Source organism: Tyto alba, unplaced genomic scaffold (genome assembly GCF_018691265.1).
Source record: "Tyto alba isolate M040663 unplaced genomic scaffold, T.alba_DEE_v4.0 Super-Scaffold_21, whole genome shotgun sequence".
Classification (NCBI taxonomy): Eukaryota; Metazoa; Chordata; class Aves; order Strigiformes; family Tytonidae; genus Tyto; species Tyto alba.
In genome coordinates, this window is record NW_024881295.1 from 6,365,161 (window position 1) to 6,389,652 (window position 24,492).

At 37.3% G+C, this 24,492-nt stretch overlaps 1 protein-coding gene across 2 annotated transcripts in view; it reads right to left on the reverse strand.

Moving 5' to 3' along the window:
- Positions 1-3,585: 3,585 nt before the first annotated feature.
- ATXN10 (ataxin 10) overlaps positions 3,586-24,492 on the reverse strand; it is a 104,553-nt gene continuing 83,646 nt past the window's right edge. For both annotated transcript variants that reach the window (XM_042795443.1, XM_032986432.2), the window contains exons 10-11: positions 20,793-20,856; positions 3,586-4,400 (exon numbers count right to left, since the gene is read on the reverse strand). In XM_042795443.1, the coding sequence (XP_042651377.1) occupies positions 4,213-4,400; positions 20,793-20,856 (252 nt within the window). In that variant the 3' untranslated portion in view covers positions 3,586-4,212. The remainder of the gene's footprint in view (positions 4,401-20,792; positions 20,857-24,492) is intronic.

Genomic DNA, 24,492 nt, shown 5'->3' on the forward strand with positions numbered 1-24,492 from the left:
CATGAATGAATAAAGACAATGCAAAAGCAAATTCAGCAAATTTAGTAGCTCAGCTCTCTGAAGTCTCTACTTAAAATGTATAAACTAAGAATTTCCAGATATTACAATGTGGTCAAATTCAGACTGGATTATGACAGAGGAAAATACATGATCCTCATTTATACTGGGAATAGTTAGTCTTTAAAGAAATGATTTTAGGGATACTATTAACATATACAAAAAACAATGCCAGTTTCTCATCCTCATAAATGACTGGATCTTAGAAATTACTGTGATCAGAAATCCCCTTAAAGAAACCAATTAAGTCGAAAGCAGCATGGAAAATTTCCACTTGAATGGTTACGATTTGGCCAAGCTACAAGCAGCTGGAACCAGATCTGAACATGTAAAGCATCATTTAACCCTAAGCAGTGACATTGCTAACAGGTTTTCCCATAAACAACAAAGACCCAAAGATCTCCCACGTGTAACAGAGGAAGAAATATTTGTCTTCAAGTACACTTTAAAAAGAGCACGCACGCTGTTACCCAGCCGTAACCTCGACGCACCGCAGGGAAACTCTGAGGGGAATGAGGAAAACGGTGGCAGCTCAGCTCTGAAGCGGCTGGCCCCGGGAGGGCGGGAGGCTCGCAGAGCGCCTTCCGCGGGGCCATGGGCAGCTCCGTCAGCACCTCGGACAGCACCCAGGGCCCGCCCGCCCGCCGGAGCCCGGCCCCGCCGCCCCCCCGGGGCCCCCACCCGGGGCGGTGCACGGTGCGGGAGGAAGCCCCGGGGAGATTAAGAAGGAAGCGAAAAGGCAAGGGGGGACGCGCTCTGCCGCATTACTTCGTAAATTATTTGGTGTCCCCCGCCCCAGCATTTAATAGGAAGAAGTCTGCTTAGAGCACCGTTAAGACGACAGCACGTTCTAAGCCAACGTAAAATAATGATATAGGCAAGGCTGGGTACAAAGAAAGATTTACGGTAATTTTGGGGACGGCCTCACGTTTTTAGTACTTCTTCATTTGCAAATAAAGGGGGACTCCTTCTGGAGTCTCGCTATGCAAACACATCAACCTCAAAATAGAAAATCAACTGCTACATAAAGGTTGTGACAATGGCATTAACCACCTTGGGATTTTCTTTTTTGTTGGTTGCATTTAAAAACGTACTTCACAAGCACTTTAGGAAAACCAAACCTAAATTATTAGAAGCAGTAAAAATTCAGAGCTTTGCAAACATTTAAGCTTATTTCTCACAATTTGCAAGAAAGCTCTTTAAAAAATCTATCCACTTATGATGAAAAACCAACTCCCTATTCCCTTTTAATAAAAAATAGTCCTTAAAAAAAAATCTGATCACTATTGTTTGGAAGCACTCGAAAGCAATAAGATGGTCACAAGACTTGATCTGACTGTTCTGCCCCTTTACAAACTCAATAAAGCTTGCTTTTTATGACTGATTGCTGTGCTGTATTAATCCCCTAGCATATAAAACAAGCCTATTGGAGACTGGGACTCCACTGGGGGAGGACAGGGAAGCTGTTGTGTTCTGAGAATTAATCCACCTCAGAAAATCAAAAGCCAGCCACTCACAATACAGTAATCAGCATGTTCTCCACTGTGAAAGCCCTACATTTCCCATTTAGAAAACACAACTATTACTCCATTATGTACCGAAACACACAAAACCCTTTTATTTATTTGTGTTTGTTATTATTTGGCTTATATTTATGGGTTTGTGCATATTCCATTGGTGGGCAGACAACCATCAAGTTAAAAAAAAAAAAAACAAAAAAACCCAACCCTGTCTATTCCCAACTGCTTAAAAGGAAAAAGGGACTCCCACTGCTTTTTCTACAACCAAAGTTCTTTCTGGATTTGCTTTGTGAACAGGATTTTAACTCTTTATTACCCTAAATAAAAGGAAATTCTTTGCATTTTTTCCTTACACAAAAAGTTCATTTTCTATTCAGGATAATTATGTGGGTTTTTTCTCACTTTGTTAAGTTACCTAACACAAGTCTCCCAAGTAATGGTGCTAAAATAAAAATGTTAGAAGTTTGATATTCAACTGAAAATTACACTCCACTTTATTTCTAGGTACTATTATATTTGATGCTCCTTTGTTAGCAAAAGTTTAATTCTTTCCTTTTAAATTTGACTGATGTAGCCTTTTTTTTTTTTTTTTAAGAGTAGAATTCCCCCCCCCCCCCCTTTAGATGCTAGAGGTATGGATTTTCCATTATGTTATGCAGATAAAGATTAAAAAATCCAAACAAAACCAGCTCTATCGCTTATGTGACACAGAAATTAAACTGCTAAATGAATTCTAGCCTAAACACAATAATTAAGGCTTATGGAAATCACTGAGAAAACACAACCTGATAGATAATGTCCTCAAGAAGAACCAAAACCATACATCCTTTTCCATTCAGCTAGCAGAAGGCACCTAACTGTGTAGGAAATGATTTTGTAAACCAGCACTTAAACACAACAATTTTTAATATCCACTGAAATGTTCCTGTCAAATTATTTTTAAAAAGCAAATAAAGCACTTTGCTTATATTCATATTTATCCTCTAAGACAAAGAACGCTTCTCTCTCCCATTTGTTTTTAAAGTAGTCACTAAAAGCAACAACATTTATTGTCTTTGTTCCTATTGCCATTATCGCTTTATACACATTCTTCATAAACAGCTAAAGATAGCAGTTTTATATCATTGTCTTTAAAACCAACAGATGCCTAAAATTCCACTAGGCAAATAAATTCCATTCCATAGTCCCACCATGTCAACATGGTAGACACTGAAATCTTATGGTTAACTTGAGAAGATCTTAGTAGTCTGGCTATACTCACCATCAGTTTCAAGTATTACTATGTATTTCTCATAGTTCGAAGTACCATGTGGTTTTTTCCATTTTGAAACCAACAAACAAATTGGAGGAGCAAAAGCTAATGCACGTGGCTGAATGTCTGTTACACGTAGTTCTAGAACACAAACTTGCATTTCCATTTAAGAATTGGATTAAAATATGACAACATGAGCAATTTAGCTTTTCTGGGACCTTCCTGCTGGACACAACTGAAGATAACCAAATGACAGCAATGGTGCACGAATGCTAGTGATATTAAGCTGTAATTCTTGTTTTGCTTATGCTTGGAGGATTACACTTCTTGGCTACCAGGGCAAAACTATGGTGCACATAGAGTTAACGGTGCCCCCCCCCCCCCCTTCTTCACCCCCCTTCTCCCCCCATCTCATTCATGCCACATTCCACAGTGGCAGGGTCCAACAACAATATAGGAGGGTACCCAAAATGAAGAGGCAGGGCCTTCCATTCTTCTGCCTCTCTTGAATTAATTAACTGGAAATGAGTTTTGTCAATGTTTTGGAAAGGCAGAGGGGTGAAAAGAAACTGCTAGAATTAATCACAGTGAGAAACTACCACTTCAGCAGTCTGCCAGAGCTCAGAAAACCCATGAGAAGTGCAAAATAAAAGGAAAGTGGGCTGACTTACCATCTAAAGGAACAAATAAAATTCAAACAAACACCCAAGTCTCCAAAACAGAGACATGCCCCAGTGCAAAGGAATGTAGCATCTGTTGCCACAACAGCTTCAGCTTTGTTTTTAATATACTTGTCATGAAGACTGAAAGGTAACAAGGTAGAAACGACAATTTACTAATAATTTAAATACACAGGAGGCACATTGTATTTAGTTCACTAAATATTTATGTACATCCAATGTTCCGCTGATGCTTATGTAAGTAGAAATATTTAAGCACCATGATTGGAAATGAGTAATTTTCACTGTTTAGCCCTGACTCAGCACAGATCTTTTCAACGGAGAAGGCAGACTGCAAAGCAGTTATTCCTTTGTTGAGTTTTTAATGATAGTTACTGCCAGGTTCAGCAGTGGAAATTATAACTCAATGCTGCATACATGACATCCTTCTACTTAAAAAAACAAGAAAGTAATGAAATTTCAAGCATCAGAAAAGAAGGACCTTTTCCATAGGTTAATTTACCTAGGTATTTAGAAAATGTATAGGTGTCCTTTTGTTTACAACAGTGAGGCTGAAGTATCATTTGGCAGTTTTTTTGAGAATGAACGTAACACTTCCAGCAGACTGGAACTAAAACTGAAGAAATCTTGATTGCCTGAGCAGGGAAAAATACTTTAAAAGAGAAATCCTTTTTTAATGATTTGACTGTTCTTCATTTTTTGTTCACAAGGGCTTTTTCCTGACAGATCTCAGAATTAACTTGTCATCTCGTTTCTCTATCTCTAAACCCATGCTCTCAAGGGCAGAATTGTCTGCCAACCCCTTGACATCCATCTGTGCAATAAGCTCTTGGTTTCTCTCATTCTGTTCAGTGAGATTCCGGATAGCATATACTGCCCACTGGTTCACAACTGTTGGACAAAGTTAAGGATCATTTATTTAAAGATGAAACAATGCTTATTTTAATTTATTACTGCATTCACCTCCCCCGCCACATACCGTCCTGTCCCTTGTCCCATCCTGTCCCGCCCCCCCACCCCTCCTATCCCTCAAACCCAGAAAAACAGTAGAAATCAAGGGTTAGAAGAAGTAAGACATTTATAGGCAATGACTCTGATCCTGCAAATACTTGCATATGAGGTAATTTAAGTATAAATGAGGTATGTCCATTAACTTCAGGCAAGTTTACTAGGTTTTATCTTGAATTAAAAAAAAACAACCAGATCAAAACACAAATGAACTGCACGAATTAAAAGGACATATTGTTTTAAATCAAAATTACAGTTAATTGAAATATTCCAATGATCTTCCTAGTGAGGTATAAAAAAAAAAAAAAAGGCAAAAATAAGACAGTCACTGTGTTTACGATCCTAACACTCTGACACTGCACTTCCAAGAACTGACCGACAAAATGATCTGTAAACCAGGTACAAGAAAGAAGATAACTATTTTCACTGTACAAGTTGAAGAAATGTAGAAAGAGAGAAACACATCTTATGCAGGTTAACAACTGAAAGTAGCACAAATAATGTGGGAGACATTTAAAAATATTTAACTTCTAATGTTATCTAAATTCAGTTCTCTGTACTTGGGTGCTTTTACAAACTTGCCAACAGAACAGACACTAAGATCAGCAGCAGGTAGTTCCTGCTCATGTTTAAATGGGCACAAGCTGCAACTCATTCACCTTCTAAGGTGGTCCCTTGAGGCCAGGATTGAGGCACATGTCAGGGCCATAGACAAAGGATTTAAATTCCCAGGATTATCAGTCAGGCATCTTCCAAGTGAACTACAGTATTCATTTTATGAAGTGTCAGAGATGTTAGCCCCAATTCTGCAGCTGAAAAGCTATGTTATGATATAATCTTTCCCAAGTTACCCATATGGGAGGCAAGCCATTCTAAATCACAGAAAAGTGGTTTGCCTGCAGGGCACCAATTATTTACTACATGTAGCTTCACATCCAGTAGAAGAATATGCATAATTTACTCATCTCCTTGACGTCTTTTGGGTTGGACAGTGTCTAAGCACAGAGATAAGACAGTGTTCTTATGAGCATTTGCCAGGGGATGACTGGAGGGGAAAACTCTTCAGTTGTGGAAGATGGGAACTTCAGCCAAAAAAATAAAATACAGGAACTGGACTTTCTTACACAATCTGTCATGACAGCATTCGGAAAATCCAGTACCACTGCATGCACATTTTTACAGTAGCAGTCTTGCCATTTTTTCTGTGCACCTTCCACTGACTGTTGTGCCTGCCTTGCTGCCACCTCCAAGTATCCCGCAGGCTTACACACTTGCAGCAGGGGCAGCCTCTCACACTGGGTTGTTGGATGGATGCACCAGGCAATGTGGATGAACAACAGAATGTAGCAGGAGCAGCTTCCTTAATACAAGATGCAGTCCTACCTTCACAAGTTTACATTTGAAGAGAGAGGAAGTGATAAACTCAGAGTACAGGGGGCCAAAAAAAAAAAGTTTAGGACTATAGCTAACCACAGCTCTACTCAGATGCTGGAAGAGAACAGACAAGGGACTGAAATGAAAAGCACACAAGGAATCGCCAACAGAGAAAGTTTTAAAGGAAGAGCAGCTTGGACAAGTGTCACAGGAAACACACATGCTAAGGAACAATCCTGCACTAACATGCATCAGTGAGACAGCCCCCTGCCTTTTAAAAGAAGTTTATATTTATTTTCACATTCAAGCAGCACAGAACTGAAAATCAAAAGAGGAAAAGCAGTAACAGCTACAGGTTTTCTTTCTGACAGAGCTCTTCAGGCTTTGTCAGGAAGCATGCTGCATAACTCCTTCATTTAAAAAATTCTGGCCAAAGGCTGGATCCAGGTGGGGTAATGACAGAAGAGAGAAATTAAGAAAAAAAAAAAAATATGTATCACATCAAAGCCTTAATAAATGAATGTGACTGATAATATCAAGGTATTCTCTTCTGTCAGTGAATCACTACTATGGTGATTAGGTGAAAAGACGAGTGTGAAACTACATGTAACTTACATAAACTGACTATCCACTGAAGATTACATCTGAGTCTGTAAAACAACAATAAAGTAACAAAGAAATCAGATCACATATAAGCAGAATCTCACTTATCAGCTCCAATGGTGAAAATAAATTTCAGAATAGTTAAGTATGCAAGCTGATGAATGCACATGAGCGAACAGATGAACAAAAGCTGATATCTAGCAGGTCTTTCCAAGGTCTGATTTAAAGCATTTCACAAATGTCAAAAAGTAACATGAAGTTCTCCCAATGAACTGTGAGAAACACACTACCACCATCCCTGGCTCTGCTCCTGGGATGAGGAGCAGACTTCTCGTGTTGTGTTCCTAAAATACAGCTGTGCATAAAATACAGCACTTGCATAAAAGAATACCTCCTAAAAAAACAAAACAAAAAAAAGTTACTTTCAAAGAGCGTCAGTTCTCAATCACTCCAAGTGCCACACAGAGAAAAAGTACTCTCAAAAAAGTTTTTTTTATGTATTAGCCTTGGGAATAATCCCGTTACCATCATCTTTATGTCCTTCAACACAAAACACTGCTAAACCCCAGAGCAAATGATGTTTTCCTATTATCATATCCATTCATGCTTACATAATATCTAAGACATCCCCATTATCTTATGAACTCTATCATCATTATAGCATTTATCATTATTGACTACTGTAGCTGAAGCTGCAAAATGGTTTCAATAACGTTTTCACTCACTCAAAAACTCTTTTCTGTATGTAGGTTTTCCATTGTAAATTCAGTCATGAATATGCATGATTTCCCTTGTTCGCATGCTGTGTGAGGCTAAGACCTTTGGATGGCTGTGTGCAGACCTAGACAGACTTAAGTGTCAGCAGAGATTAAAGCTAGTCCCCAGCTAATATTCACATTACCCTCTTGCTTCTCTCCAAAGACAGAGACACAGAGAGAAAATTAAACATATTCTAGAGTCTCTAATCCTACCAACACTTTAAGCACTTTATTGTATGCTCAGCCTTAGAAAGAGAGCTTCTAAAGTTTCCATAGTTACTACAAATAAGAGCATGAGCCTGTTTGTTGAGAAACCACATAAAAGAAAAGAAATGCAGCAAGCACAGTAGATCTGATGGCATAGACTTGTCTAGATTTTTCCAAGAGGACATATTGCACTCAAATTAATTAATATTACAGAAAAGGAAGTGAAGATTACAGTATCTCTGTCACAGTGCAGAGGGCATACAAAAGAAAGAAAAATTTTCCTTTCATTTTGCAGGAGCCTCATTACTAGACTACCTGCGCTTAGGGAATAATGACAAACATTTGCACACATGTATAGCAACTCTTTTTCAAAATCCATCAGTACTGTCTGCTATGGGATTCCTATGTTATTTTGACTTATACAAATGATAACAAAACTGAATCAACTTTCCCTGTGTTCCATACTTTTGTCACATCTTCATACAGCAATTTAAAATTTATCATCTAAACTCCTCTGGGTCGTAACTGCAATTGTCAGGGAGGAGGGTATACAGGAAGAAAGGGAGAGAGGTGGAGAAAATGTGCTGGAAATCTGCCCTAGAGGATTTTTCCTAAAGCAAAAATTTTACTATCTGCAATCAATATAAACCACGAAAATCTGTGCCACTAAATCCGACGGAAGTATTGCCATTGCCTGCAAAGGGAACCTTTCACAATTCTCATTTCATATGGATTCTGCTACAAGAGGTTGCTAGAGTCAGTGCTAGCAATAGCACAGTGGCTGTTTTCTAAGTTTAATGGCGTGTGAAAATACAACTGCATACTGTCAGGAGCTGCTAACCAATATGCCATTTTGATGCATTACTGGAGAGGAAGACTTACAAACCATTTCCCAAAGAGAGTATTCCAGCTTTACAGTCTTACATTAGGAGGTCCAATTTGGACTAGATGTTATTGGCAAGTCTATTGTAGCCATCAGAACCCAAACTAATTGTTCTATAAAACAACTAGGATTCTATGGATGAAACATAGTAGACATAATTATTAATGAGGTTTGAATCTGATGAGGTAGCTATACAGCAATGCATAAGTACTTCTGAGAGTATGTTGCTTGAAAAAGGCAAGTAGTAAGTTTTAAAAGTTGAGTATTATCATTAACCAATACAGGATACTGAAAAGTGGTGTCAAGGAAAATGAAATATATACATCTGTTTTCTTAAGTTCCCTTGACAGTTACTAATACTGTGGAATTTTTAAATATCCTTGGTGAAGAGTCTGATTTACTACATAGTGTAGAGATGGGTTTTTTTAGTTAGACCGTTTCCTGCACTACAGTCAATTTTCACTAATTAAATGATGACTTAGGAAACTTTCTTCCTTAAGAGTCATTTAGCCTAATGAGAAAAAGAAGATATCCTTTGCCCAATTCCATCACCCCATTTAAAACAGGTTTTTGACGATTTAAATATTTACTACAGTTTAATCAAGTATCAGAAGAGATATAAAACCTCATGAAGAAAGAGAACCCACATGGGTTGGAACCCTAGACAAATGGGCTGTTTATGCAACAGCTAAAGTCACCCAACTTCTCTAATAGCTTTTCTGGAACAGGCCTATAGGGCTAGAAACCAGAGATAATGAAAATACAATTCTTGTTAATTATATTTCTTTCTGGTCTTCAACAAGTAATCCAATTATCACTAAAACTTCTGTAGGGAGAAATGAAATACTGAAGCATCACATTAGAAGATTCATTTCCACTTACAGCCCTAACTGGACCACACTGAAAAAACATAAACCATTTCCCCTTCAAGTCTTTCAGTCATTTTAAGTACTTTTGTTTCACAGCAACTTGAAGATAATTATTCTCACCATTTAAAAGAGGTTTCTAGACAGCTATTGCAATTGTTAATCACAGTTTGGATCAATGTGCTGTGATTGACCACACATAGTAGGCAGTCAGGATTTTGGTCTCTCAGAGTCAGCCAAATTCCTTACAGACCTCTACAAGCTTCTTCCTTTTGGGGGTTTTAGTAGTTTTATGAAGTCCTAGAAGCTGTATAAGATGATAGCAATTTCTTACAACTTCTTTATTTTTTTTTTACAAAACTTTTACTTGTGCTTAAGACATTATCAAAAAAGTAATCAGACAAAATGTAAAGAACTAAAGGTTTTATTTACTTATTTTAAAGAAGTTAATTCATATGTTTAGAATTAATGCCTCGGACTCTATTTATAGCTGACATTAAATTACCATCATCAGAAAACTTCAGGAGTTCAGCCTATATAAACTTAAAATATTCTGCCCAGAAGTTAGGATAAAAAGGTCTAAAGTAGTTCGGTTGCCTGTATTTTTATTTATTCCACAGCAGTTATTATCACTTATAATTGCAGTCACTATGTTCTGGGTTTAAAAGCTAGAAAAAGGCAATACTACATCAACTGGGAATGTCCTTCCTTCCTTCCTTCCCCTGCTTGGCCTGGCTTTTGCAGAGCAGACACAGCAGTCATCTAATATAGACGCCTCCAAGGTGGAGAGGCACCACTGGCTGACGGAAGAGGCATTTATTCCTGATCACACTTTTTAGGGATAAGATTTGTAACCCTGGGGAACCTAAAGCAGAAGTTCATTTCTGCTACAGGTAACGCTCACCTGGTCCAAGAGCTCAGTAGGAGGGTTGGACCATCCATCGCCAAACAACCTTCAATCTCCACCACTACGTGGCAGCAAAGCTTCACTGGAAACGCATGGAGTAGAAGCCTGCAGCCAGCCCTTTCCTACACCTTACTGGGACAGAAAGACCAGGGTGGGCTGCTGATGCTTACTGCAAGCACTCCCCATACAAATTTGCTTCCACAAAACATTTTGGTAAAGACAGAAATCCTATCCCGAAAAAACTGAACTGGGGTTTGCAGCTCAAATTTCACTCTTGGAGTGGAATTGCTTTGCCAAAGAAAGATCTCAAATGATACCATCTCAGAATAGACAAATGGGCAAAACTACTCAGTTTAAAGTAATCAAAATAGTTTCAATACTAAGGCAACATTCTCTGTAATTCACAGCCTACAGAAACTAGGAAACATCCGTAGCAGAAAATACTTGTACATTAAGTATTTTTTCCAGTTGCCAAGCCTTTACCAACCTCCCACACCAGTAGTTACCTCCTCCTCTAGCAGACAAACACCATCTTTTTGGCTACCTGTATTTATATCAGTCTCTGAACATCCTATCCACCACCTGTAATGATGAATCCATTTCTCAAAAAAAGTATGCCTTGTGGGATACAGGCTTCTTTAAAATGGGACTGATATCTTCAGTATAATCAACAATATCCTATGTCTAACTTCCAGTGAAAGTTCACCCATTTAAGTATCTTCGGCCAACAAATGTACTTTGAGACCAGAATGGACAATCATACCTCTTTTGCTCAGTGCTTCTGCACAGAACATAGACAACCAAAGGCCATTTACTCTTGAAGTCAAGCCTGTCAATTCGGTTTCATGTACAAGATATTTTCACGTGTTTTTCTGAAAGGCATCCAATGTTGACCAGGAGGCTTCACTGTGTTCCCTAAACAAACTGTTCCAGTGAGCATCTCATTCATTATAGCCTGTGATTTCTTTCTGGTTTAGATTTGTTTCCAAACACTGATTTTCATTATAGACTAAAAACCAATAAAATTCACAGATCATAATCAAGTCACTTGGTAAGCATCTTTTGCATGAACTAAAGAGAGAAAGTGAGGGAGATATTCCAAACTTTGCATAATTCTTGTACCTCTTGCCTCCACTGTTTCTATTTTTCAGCATCCCTTCCGAGGCACAGGCACCAGAGCTATGCAACAAATTCTGCTAAAACTTGATATATGGCTGATTACAGGTGCAACACAGTTGCCTGCTCTTTCTGGCTATTAATAATTCAGAAAAAGTGAAAAACAAAAGGTCACAATATTCAGTTGCCCTCTCACTCCTAGCTATGCTCCCACAAGTAAAGTCCAAGTTCTCCAAGTCATTCAGAAACACATTTTCAGCACCATCCAATTCTGACACTCAGAGTCAAATCACGAGGCTTATTCTTAGTTCCAAGGCTTGACTGCTTTTAACTTCATACTCACTTCAGTGATGTCCAGCTACATGGTACCCAGTTTTCATTAAAGTGCTGTTTACTACTGCAGCAATCTGGGTCACTAAGACATTTCTTTCTTAAAGCAACGTGGCAATTTTCCTCCCAGATGGCTAGTACTTCTAGGCTAACAGATGACACATAAGACACCACTGAACAGTATTATATACCCAGATTGCTATTAGTCTTTAATGCCTGCCAGCTAAACAACATTTATTTCATATTTCATGTGCCTCCTTTCCTGCTGTGTGGGACTTAAAAGCACAGTGTCAACACACCTTAGTATACTATAAAATTAAACACAAAATTTCAGTCAAGTACTCCAGAGCTACAAAAGCCATAGTACATGTTTAGCTATTTTTATTATAATATCTCTTATGCCAAAACTTACAGAACTTAAAAAAAAAATTAAGCCATAACCTCTAGTTTGTTTTACTTTTTCCTATACTCAAACTTGTAATAGTAGCTTAAAACCATGAATATGACACATTCATTTTTGCTGCTTAGGCTGCCAATTTTTTTTTAAATTATGACTTACATTTTTAATAGAAACCTGCAATTTTTGAGTAACTATAAATCATCTGGTTTTAAAACAGAAAGAATCACACTCTTGATCAATCTCAAGCTAATGCTCCACAGTTACAATATTCTGTTCTTACAGTCCCTTTTACTACACTAATCCAATTTTAAGAATTCATGATAACTAAATCTGTTAGTTACCTATAAGAAATACCAGAGAGTTAGCAGGTTATTATATTAAAAAGAAAAAGCTTCAATTGCTGTTACCTAACTGTTAAAATTGTCTTAGCTTATCTTCTCTTCCCAGGTACAGAAAAAAATGCAAAATTCCATTAAGTTGAAACTCGTGTATCAAATTACTATTAAAACCTACAGCAAATAGTGAGATGTAAAGCACTAAAGCATAGGGGGATGGTAATTGTATTCACAAACTGATTAAGTATCAGGCTGACTGTAGTCATTATAAATTTCCTTGCACATGTAAAGAAAATAGCTGCACCTACACACAGAAATACATTCACGTGCGTTCATATGCATACATATAGAAATAAACAGCTATTCTAAAATTCTCTAAAATGGGAATTATAGAAATCAAATAAAACTTTCAAAAATTTGACACTAGACTTAAAAACCCAACCTAGATAATATCTGAGATGTGGTCAAGCTAATTATAATTTATCACTCTAAGGCAGATTACAAAATAAGCTGACTCACAATCTGGATAGAAGCTCTTTTTCTATTTATATTCTCTAGAGATTCATCTATTTATATAGATTCAGCAAGGATCTGTATGCCATCCTTCAGCATTGTACTTGGGTATTTTATTGATGCAGGGTCTCTGAATAACTAATGTGGCATAACCCTGCTGCTTTTGGTAATTTCAAATGTCACTTTATGACAAATAATCAAAACAATTAAGGTAAATGAAAATCCAGTTCCAGTCACTTAGACACCGGATGATGTCCACTGTGTATCCAAAAATAATAAAGGTTAAATAAATGGGTGTTTTGAAAGATGCAACTAAATTGTAACCAACTAAAGTTTTTCTCCCATGTTTTACAAAATAGCCATTAGCCACAATTATATCTGCTACAATTTCAGGAAATGGTTGCATCTCCTCGAAGAAATCTCACAACAATAAGAGACAAGAACAAATCAATAAGGTCAGTGGAATGGACTGCAAATATATCCTTAGTGAGAAAAGAAAGGTTAGACTTTGGAAACCATTTCAGAATTAGAAAGAACAAAGTCTAAACAAAGATATGGGGAAATGAGGGAAAACGATTTAAGGATCAGGAAGGAGCTACACAAGACAATGTATTTGCCAGCTGAAGTTACAACTTGCTTTAGTAATAGCGACTGAAAATGGGACAACAGAAAAATGTCAGAATAAAGATATTATGCAAAGTATCGGCCATATGACATCTGAATATTCTTTGGAAGCATGCAAGAAACAATGTCAAGAAGACAGACTGAAATATGATAAGGTGGTTGTAGAAGGCATTCCATTCTCAACAATATTTTTGAACCACTCCTAAGCTTTATTTAAAAAAAACAAAAACCCTAGGTCTCAAATTTCTAGTGCTCCGTCTCAGCCCAGAGGGGAATTTTTCAAAAGAAAGTCTAAAGAAAAATCAAGCAAGCTGTTTGAGCTATAAAAGCGGTGAAATATTATATTTTCTCCATTTCTTCTTCTTCTTTTTTTTTTTTTTTTTTTTTTTTGGTGCTCCTGGTAACTAAAGACCGCTTTCTTTCAAGAATTCAAACCTGTCATGGATTTAAATCCACCAAGAGGATTAGGGCAGAGGACAAATATGACAATATTTGGTTTAGAAATAGAGTTATTAACTTTAATTCCTTGCTTTTACATGCATGAGTTGGTGCCTACAGAGATTACTCCTCTCAAGGGATTAGAAATATTATAATGTAACATTTGAAAGAGCTTTCTTGCATTGTGCATACCTCTATGAAACTTCCTCCAGCTCTAAGAGGGACCCTGTACATCACACACGTTTCTTAATGATGGCAGTTGTCACTTACTGGATCTGGGTGGAATTGAGATACTGAAGAAGAGAAATCATATTTACATCTCTACAAATCTGCTTTAGTATTTTATATATGCTCAAGAAAATTGAAACTTCCCCCAACTCTGAATTTCAGTATTTTAATCATCCTGCAGAAGCACTAAATAAATTGCATTCTGAAATTATGGAATCAGCAACTTGAAATATACCACTAGGAATTATAACTTTGTTAAATGTCCAAACAAGAAATGTAACCTGTGGTCATTTCTGGAAGAAAGAAAAGGGACAGTGCTTTCATTTCTCAGAGTATCTTTTCCTGTACTGCACACTACATTCCTTCTGTGGTCTTAATCTTTTTCATATTAGGAGAATGTCGCATTTCAGAAAATTTTTTCTGGGGAACAGTATGGATTACTGATTTAGCTAGTGGATGTAGAACATCTCACAAGAAAACGTCACATTTCTGTTTTCATTCTAAAGTAAACATTTTCTTGCAATAAACATTTCAGAAGTGCAGCCTTTGAGTCAGAATTTAGATCTACCAAATATCATGCTTAATGTGGTACTTTTTGCTTGGTCCTTCACCTTTAACTGTGTTCTGTTCCAAAGAGTTTGCAACATACAGAAATTATAAACATTGGTTTAAGACATGGAAGTTGTATTATCTCAACTCTTCAGATGTGCAGCCAGTGTCAAGAGTGATTTAAAGCAAGATTAGGTTACACAAATGCCTCCTGTACCCTTTTCAACATGGTGCATGCACCTAGCTCCTCCCCTTCAGAGCATTATAATAATCCCACTCAGGACACTTTATTCAACATTTTATAGAAAAATCCTACTTAGAATGGAATCCAGACCTCTTTAGTCCATTAACACTCTAAGAACAAGACTGGTTACTTGCAACACTTCTTTCAAGAGTGTGAAAATGCCCTGATACATAGTGGCAGAAATAGACATCGGTGGGCAGATGATCTTCCCAACTAAAACCAAAAGCAGCGTTTGGGAATGGCTGTGTTTCTCCCCCTTCACCATGAGAAATAACAAAAAGGTTGAAGCCTCTTGGGAATCACTTAGGAAACTAGACCACTACTACAGCCAGAAAACCCCCACCCTTATAAAACACTGAGGGATACCCTTGGGAGACACACAGACCCCTAGGCTCCATTAGTATCTAACAAAATAAAGCTATAAAGAATTCCTAGCAACTTGCATGAACAAGATAGGATTTGGTCTGCTGAATAAGGTGAAAGAAATAAGCCCCTCTCAGACTGTTCTTGCTCAATGAATAACCACAGTTGTACCTGTTCCAGCTTCTAGTCTGACCAGTTCATCTGAATATAATTGCAAGATATAGAGAAGGAGCTAAGGTTTGTGCATATGCCACAAACCAGAAATCTTACACTCTATCTTTAAAGAAGAATTCACAGTACACAGAAGTTGAATTAGTCTGAACTGGAGTATGGCAATACAGTGATTTCTTCTTGCCTGAACGTTTTTTTTTGTCCTACTTCCACCTATGGTAATTGGCTTCCACTCAGCTGATATTCTGCATTGTCTTTGGCACTATGAACCTAAAGGTTCAGGCCAACGAATTTCTGCTCTTTGACTGTGCTGACAAGTCCCATTCTTTCACTGCTGACCTCAACCACCACTGGGTCACTAAAAACTTACTATCTACCTTTTTTGTTAAAGTTACAGCGACACAATCAGTACTGGTTTACAGGAAAAAAAGATTCTAATACTGCTCTGTGCCCAATGATAAGGGTTGCAGCAGCAGCAACATGTGATAGTGCAAAATTGAAGCTCTCTACCAAAGAATAAACTTCCATTTAGCTCAGGTAGGCTTCAAACTTACTTCAAACTTACTTCTACAGCAAAGCAAGTGCCAATGGGATGAGGAAAAGGGTAATTTCTTCCAAGTGGGCAGAACTTGACTGGGCATGAGAAGGTCATTATTGTTTTCATCAGTAGTCTAGGTCCTTTGCACTGACCGTATCCACTGAAATAATATGATTTTATGTATGCTTATGAAAATACAGAATCAAATAAATCACCTCAAACTACTATATGCACTGTCAGTGCCAAAAATGAACTTTCCGAAGAAAGGCAGACATTACTGATGTAACATTATGCTGTATTTTCTTGCCAACATACCTGAGATAGCCACATTTACATGAAAATGTTCAACTGTATGATGGTTTACTCTAAAAAGTCAACTCACACTCCTATTTTTGCTTTCTACTGGCTTCTATTCAGCTATGAGGCTTTTTTACAGTATGTGGCCTGTTTCAGGTTGCACTCTGTAACTTAGAAATAAAATGTCTGTCAGCTCCCCTAAAAGTCTTTGCTGGCATCTCACAAACTGACATTGTTGTAGACCATAGCAACTTGATTTCATCTAGCTTTAGCCAGAAGTTTAATGAACCACAATTATACTTGCTGCTGCCATTAAGTCAAAAGTATTTGCAACCTACCGCTCAGATGACTTTCAGACTGAATATAATAGAAGCAGCTTAGGGAAGTAGTATCTGAAAAGTAACTTACATTTTCTACATTTTCATCCACTGTTAAAACTAAGGGGCCTATGTGTGGATATCCACAGCAACCACAGGTTCTCCTTTCACAAATGCTGCAAATTCTTACTCCTAAAACATAGCCAGCTGGGTGTTTACTCATATATATAAACACGTATATGTGTGCATACATAGAGGGTGGTGAGGCACTGGCCCAGGTTTCCCAGAGCAGCTGTGGCTGCCCCCTCCCTGGAAGGGTTCAAGGCCAGGTTGGACGGGGCTTTGGGCAACCTGGTCTAGTGGAAGGTGTCCCTGCTGGAACTAGATGATCTTTAAGGTCCTTTCCCACCCAAACCATTCTGTGATTCTACATAAACACACCACTGCAAGATATTTTTTCTTCAAGTATGACTGCACTTTTGGCTAACAGAAAAACATGCCCAATTAGGGGTTAAATATAATATGGACATTTACATAAAGTCATTCCAATTAAATTCAGACATTCAGAAAATCAATTTATCAAGAGAGCTACTATAAGAACTTCAAAAGGTTAAGATTGGCAAGCATGCTGAAAAAACAAGAATATTCCATCTTCTAAACTGCCTTTCACTTCTGATTTTCAAGTTTTACCACTAACAGCTATTACACTACAGTACTTTGGATAATATGTTTTTTCCTAATATAGTAATAAATATTTCTAAGCACAACCATTAAATTAATTAAAAAAAAAAAAAAAAAGGCACACGTGTGTGTTACTCATGAGTGTGTTAGGAAGTAGAGAAAAAGCAGATAACTTAGTTAAGGTAAACTGAAAAGTCTTTAGTAATAAACAGGTTAGTTTATTTAAAGTCTTTCACAAGAACCTTTTCTGTATGATTACGTTCAGTAGTCTTCTGATGAGAATGGGCTGGCCTCCCTCCTTATGTTTGCCTTAACCAAGCAGAATTTGTGAAAGGTCAGAAATGAAGCTGGAAGGCACAATAAGAATTTAGGATGAGGTAAAAGACAGGAACAAAAAGAAGGGCTCCCATCCGATGCTGAAGTCAGTCAGAGATGAGCAAGATGGTGGCTCAGAGAGCAAAACAGAAGATATTTTAATTTAGAATGCCTTTTCAACCCAAATAACCTGAAAAGCAGGATCTGGAGTAAATTTTTTACTAGTATTACCCAGATAGGCATCTCCAACCCACTCTGCTATTCTGTGGCAGGTTTGTTTTTAAACACAGGTTACATAAGTAAAGCACACCATTCCCAACTTTTCAGAAACAAGAAGAAACTAAATTTTCCAAACCAAAAATTTATCACATGAACAAACCTCTGCTTAATCTAAAGGCAAACAAGTCCACTCACAATTTGAAACACCATTTTTTCTTTTGAATACAGAATAACAATTATGATTAGGATACAGCCAGTCCAAGATGAAAGATTTAAAGGGTACAGAAAAAGGTAAAGTGACATTCAACCTTCTCTAAAGTTTAACTCTTCAGAACTCAAGGTCAAAAATGAACTGTGTTTCCCCAGTCTCACTGTTTACCTTTTCCCCCTGTGCTAAAAGCCTAACAGAGAAAAGTTGAACATCTGGCAACTTTCAGCGTTTTTCCACTGAGTTTACTTGGAATCATGCAAAGTTATAGTAGCTGAAAACTTAAAATACCAATTCAAGTAACTGCAAGAGGTATAGCAAATTTGTTCTTAAGCATCCATAATCATCTTCATGTCTGTTACTAATGAGGGTGGGGTTTTGTTGCTTTTACTCATGAAATATCCTGAAGGAAAAATTACTCTTTGTTAGTATAAATGTAAAAGATACAAGTCCATCTGAGATGTAATCAGACAAGATAACAGTTCTCCCAAACTGGGCACTGAAAGATGAATTCAAACCTAAAAAATTAAAGCAATGAAAACATGCCAGTTGAACTTCAGCTAGCAACCTCGTAAGCAACGAACCTCCTGATATTTCTATGCACATTACAGAACTGTTCAGGATCTCAAAGGATGCAATTTTAAGGTAATGACAGGTTTACAAAGGAATTTATTTTAGGGTAAGAGCAGACCGATTTCCTCTTTCAGTATGCTTCCATACGCTACAAATAAAAAGATTTATCAAAGGCTTTCTCCTCTCAAACGTAATAAAGAGCTCTTTCAACATCTAACATGGCAGTCCAGCTTCTCCTGATGAACTGCATACTTTAAGGAAACTTTTTTTTTTAACCAGAAAAAAAAATCCTATCACTTTTAACACAAAAGTTACATTTTTCTTTGGAAAATTTTCTATGTGTAATTCAGAGGCAGACTTAGTAAAATGTAGAAAATCAGCATATCAACCCTATTTTCAGTAGAAAACATAATGACATCTTAACAGTAGGGCTTTGGTGTCTCCAAAACAGATAAAGGTCAACAAAAATGTGCATCTACAAAGACTTTACTAAGAAATCTAAGTTCTTATATAAAAGGAATCTGGATGAAACTTTTTCCAGTCAGCTTTATCCAAGCAGAAATCCGAGTAACAGCCTGAAACCACAAAAACAGGCACTAGAAACAAAAACGTAGAGAAGTTTCTGGACATGATTCTCTGAAGGAACCATGGCTGAAGAGCTACACCAAGCTTTCATTTGCAGCTTTTTATATCACCTTGGCAAACTGCAGCACCACTGAGTGATCATATTCAAATTTCAGTAACTTTCCCAACACTGAGCTCAAAAGCTGCCTAAATACTTCCTTTTAATTACTCTTCCTTGAAAGAGAAAGGAGACAAAATACATTCACTCTGGAAAAGCTACAATGCAGGCAATTTTAGGATGTTTCAATTTTAAGCAAGTAGGCTTTCAAATCTCAGTAAGAGCACTGCTCTGGTTTCCAAGCATCACAGGATGCCAGACAGGACTGGGTGCACACAGGGAGGAGAGAAACAGTTCAACCTCTTCAGAGGAATGTTATGCAATGCAGTCAGGCACCTACGTGCTACTAAGGACTTGGTTTGTGGTGTCTAGAAGTAGCAGAATATGCTGCAAAGCAGATGAAAGTACAGACAGACACAAACTGCAAAACTCCTCTTCTGTTTCCCTGCATAAGACATGCTGAGAACAAAGCAGATGAGGAACATTAGAGGCAGGAGAGAAGCAGAGGAGCATTCAGTTCATGTAGCACAAGCACCTGGAATAGCTCTAGGTCAAAACGATAAACAGAGTAGAAGTCAGAGGCTGTGCTCCAAAAGCTGACGCATCAAACTTCATCATGGCAGGCTAGCCTGCCTTCTGCCCAAGTGCTACTTACTTTTTCATATACCTGAATACTGCACACGATGGATCAGTGGTGAAAGCTCATATTAAGAGGTGTCATTATGTCTAGTAAGTCTTTAAAAATCAAGTAAGCAATTTTTTATCCTCTGGTAAGAAGTTTATAGTAAAGCCATAAAATGTCAGCCTGTATCAAAAGGTGTAAGAAGTTCCACATTGCTCAAACTGCAGTAAAGGCTCCCATGATATTTTAATTTCATTTAATTCAAGATCGTAAATTACAACTCTACCCTTTGAAGGACTCAAACCTTATCCTCTTTTACTAACAGCTAAAATGAAGGATTAATCCTAGAAAGAAGTACTAAAAGTCATTGCACAGCTGTTCTTTCCAGCAAAGAAAGAGTAACTCAGTATCAAAACTCCTTACTAGGTTTTCTAAGGGCTATTCTGCTGAGAGAAAGGTAACTTACCCTGCCCTTCCCAGCACATCCAGCAGTGCCCTTTACCAGAATCAGACCATGGAAGTACAAGAAGAATTGATGGCATACTTATTTCAGTTTACTGAACAGATTTCAGTTGAAGCAAAAGCTCTAAGACCTGATACAATGACCAAACATAGTCTTAAATTCAGATTTCTACCACAGTTAGCTTTTTGGACTGACATTTGTAAACCAGTAATATTTATCATTTTAGGAAACAGAATATAATCACAGTTCAACTTACTTAGAATCCAGTTCATGAAAGCATATTTATGAGTTTGCTCACTTCTGAGCCGAACATTTAAATACAACCTAGAAACTCAGGAGGTCAGTTAGACTTAGGTACCAAGTGAAAGCAATGCTGGCATAAATATATTAAACCCCCACACCTCTTCTTATGAGTCATATTCAATAATTAGAATTCTTCTGTAAAGGATACAAGGATTGTTGTCATCAATGCTGCAGTTGTCCAGGATCAAGGGGATGCCATCTAACTCATAAACCTACATAAAAACAAAAGTTTAATTTAACAGATGTCTCGTCAACACCAATGACATATCATGCAAAAAATACATTAAAAATGTAACAGGGATGTTTGCTTCATCAAAAACATTAAACACATTAACATAAATTGCAGAATAAATGTATATTATCAGCATTAAGTATTACAAAATAGTAACACAAGCAGACATTAATTTCACATTCTTCCTCCATTTAGCATGTGTTTGACTGAGGTATTGTTTATGTCAAGCTTCTCACACTGAGCCAGAAAAGCTATGCTTATTGACAGCTTATGCTTACTTCCAGAAGGAAGAACCACAAAAAGCTACTGAGAGAAAAAAAAAATAGGAAAAAAAAAAAGTAAAAAAATACATATACACATGCACAGAAGTTATCATGGGGCCACACATCATCTGTATCCAACCTTCAAATGCAATGCGTTACCTGTATGTACCTAACCACCAATTCTTTGTATCAATTAAGAGACACTGACTTTTTTCTTTTGATAAGGTGTTCATTAGGTTATTAGAAAACCAGCAAAGATAAGATCTGCAATTTTTTTTCCTATATATACATACACATGTGAATTCAAATTACACTAATTCATTTGTGTGTGTGGATGAGATAATAACATGAAATACTAATAGACTCATACATACATAAACACCCACACTACCAAGAAATCAGGACAAGCCGATGTTAGCAATAAATATTTAGCATAATTATCTTAAGAAAAGTATATTCTATAAGAAATTTATCTAGACTTCTAAGGCACACTGTAACACCATGCATCATCAAAAATATTTATAGCTTTAGAAAGTGTTACTTATTTAAATGAAAACCTGTTCTAATGATCTGCCAAATTTCAACCTTGGAAATACACTGTTAAGACATATAAGCATTTTTTTTTCTTTTTTTTTTTTTTAATTAAAAAAATAGTTTTAAAAAGACTTGAGAGCATGAGGATTAATTGCTTATACTCTTATACCTGTGTATTATTTATATTCTTTAAGCCATCTGGACATGATCCTGGGCAACCTGATCTGCATTTAAGCAGGGGGGTTGGACAAGAGGTTCCTCCAGAATTCCCTTCCAACCTCTACCATTCTGTGATAGTCAAACTGTACTTGTCCAAATCTTAAATTCTTTAATTCCTTAAAATGTAGTTTCAACTCAAGAACTGGTGGGCAAAGGAATTTAGACAGAATGTCAAATTAGGATGCATCTTGATGATGGGATTCCCTCTTCCATCTTTTTTGCCCAAAATAAGACGCTTTTTTGTGTACCATGTAAAACAACAAATCACAAAGTTTACATTGCAGGATGGATCAGCTTTCTGAAATGTAAGTTCTGTGGTAAGACAATGAAGTTGGGTAGGAGAATGTTTAGATGTGGAATCCAAAGCAGATTATCAATCAGCAAAACCAAATTCAGAGACAAATCTGAGCACTACCCTCTTACAAGTTCCTTTTAAGACAATCTTACTGCAGGGTCCCAAGCTGTAACATGAGAAAGTAACAGTAACAGAGACGGATACCCAAAGAGGCAAGGCTTACCTGTAAGAAAAGCAAAGAGCAGTGCTAGCTCTTAAGACCTAATTGGCACATCTGTGCTAACATGCACAACAATACCTACCTGAAATACATATACGCAAATTTTAAAATATCCATTCTTTCCACAAAATTTCTGTGCTTTCTCCAAAGGTCATGTATCATGTATGATATCATACTTCAAAGCTTGAACAGTGACCTTTCAGTAATACAGTACTTGCACGTGCTTGGGAAACATTAGTTCTTTGATTTTCACGCTGTAGACAAACTCTGATATGCCTACAATGTTACCTTTTATTTTTCATCAGTGAAATGTTGGACAGTACAAATTAATCTAGATTAAGTGCTGTCAACTGAAATAAACCATGCAATCTGTTCCAGTTCGATACAAATGAGACATTTGGTTATCAGAGTAAGTAAATATTCAGGGAAAGTAAAATTTTAATTAAAATACACATATGCTTCAAAAAGTTATAGCGTGAATATAATGAGATTCCTTCAAAGGTAAGTGGGAACAGATGCAGCAAGACACAGCCTTAATGATACCTTTACGTAAAAAACAGTAGCTAACTACCACTGCCTTACACACCCCACACAGAGTCTCCTGAACTTCATACAATTAAGTTGTACATATAATTTGAACAAGTTAGGCATAGCTTTTGTCGCCATGATGCCAGCTTTAGTATGTCACCTGTGACTTACCACACAGTGAAATGAAGCAAAGGAAAGAAACCTTACAATGTACCCACCCAAGACAAATTTATATACTTTTCAGAGTGACTCGTGAGGCAAAGTTCCGATTCCTGAGCAACCTGGTAAAGAAGTTCCAGTCCATGCCAGCTGTTCCTGAACCACCAGTGATCCACTGAAACAGCATTTTATGGCAACCTAAAATTCACGCCAGTGAACTTGAAATGATCTGGGCTGTAATGTGAGCCAGTTCAGCAATAGTTCTGCACATAGCAGAGCCATTTCTGCAACTGGTGCCACAGATTGTCAAAGGAAGGAATCGCCCTCCCCCACCAGGCTGTCCCACTTGTATGCCAAGAGACTCTCAAATCTTCTCACTCTCATCTGACTGTAATCTCCCACACCAGCAGATTTCATAAATATTGAGAAACCATCATCCTAGGTCTCAACCTAATACACAGATTTATTGGAACTATACTGCCCAATACAAAGTTAGTGAATTTTTCCAACTGATTATTGGCCTCAGTTTTTCCTTTGAAGAGAAAGGTCTGTGAAATGCACAGTGCACAGTAGGGCAGTGGACCTTTTGCAGGGATCTTCTGCAGGGCTTGGGCAAGGAGTCAATATTGCAGAAGCCTGAAGTCTCACATTAAATAAGGTACAAAAAGATTCTGGGAAGAAAACGTGTAGGGGCTGGTGTGAAACTGGCTGCAAATCATCCAGATTTTGGAAGAAATTATAGACAGAAATTAAGGAGTAGGACAGTTCTAGTGTCTGTCTTGTAAACATAATTGCTTACATTGGCCTGTGTTACCAAAGCTTACTGAATCTATTCTCCATTTAGATTACTGACAACATACCTGGTCAATAACATGGAACTGCACTGGACTGTAACAAAACCACAAGGTTATTTTATTATGAAGAACAACTATACTTTATTCTGAGTTACACTGAAACAGCAAATGAAGCTGTAACCTATGTTTAGGCTGAAGTCTTGACCACATTTAAGTTAATTTCAGAGGTCACTTAAGACAAATTTTAAATTAAAAAAATACAGCTCGGTGCTAGTGATCTAGTGCCTCAGTCAAGTCAGTACCAAAAATTTTGCCTTACTGCTATTATGTCAGTTTCTGAAATTGTTTTCTAAAAAGCAGAAAAATAGAACATTCAGTATTCAAAGGCAGGTATCTACCTCTGCCATTTAAAAAAGATATCTTCCACAACACAGCTTTATCTTGCTGTCCCACTTGTTTTCTGTACTTGCCTTCAAAACACAATGAAGACTGGTATCATGCCAGTGAGAAATTTAAATGTATTACACTTAAAATAAAATGCCTTCCCCAGTGACAAAGTGACTGATAGTTTTTTTTTCCCTCTTCCTCTGTGCCTGGAATTTAA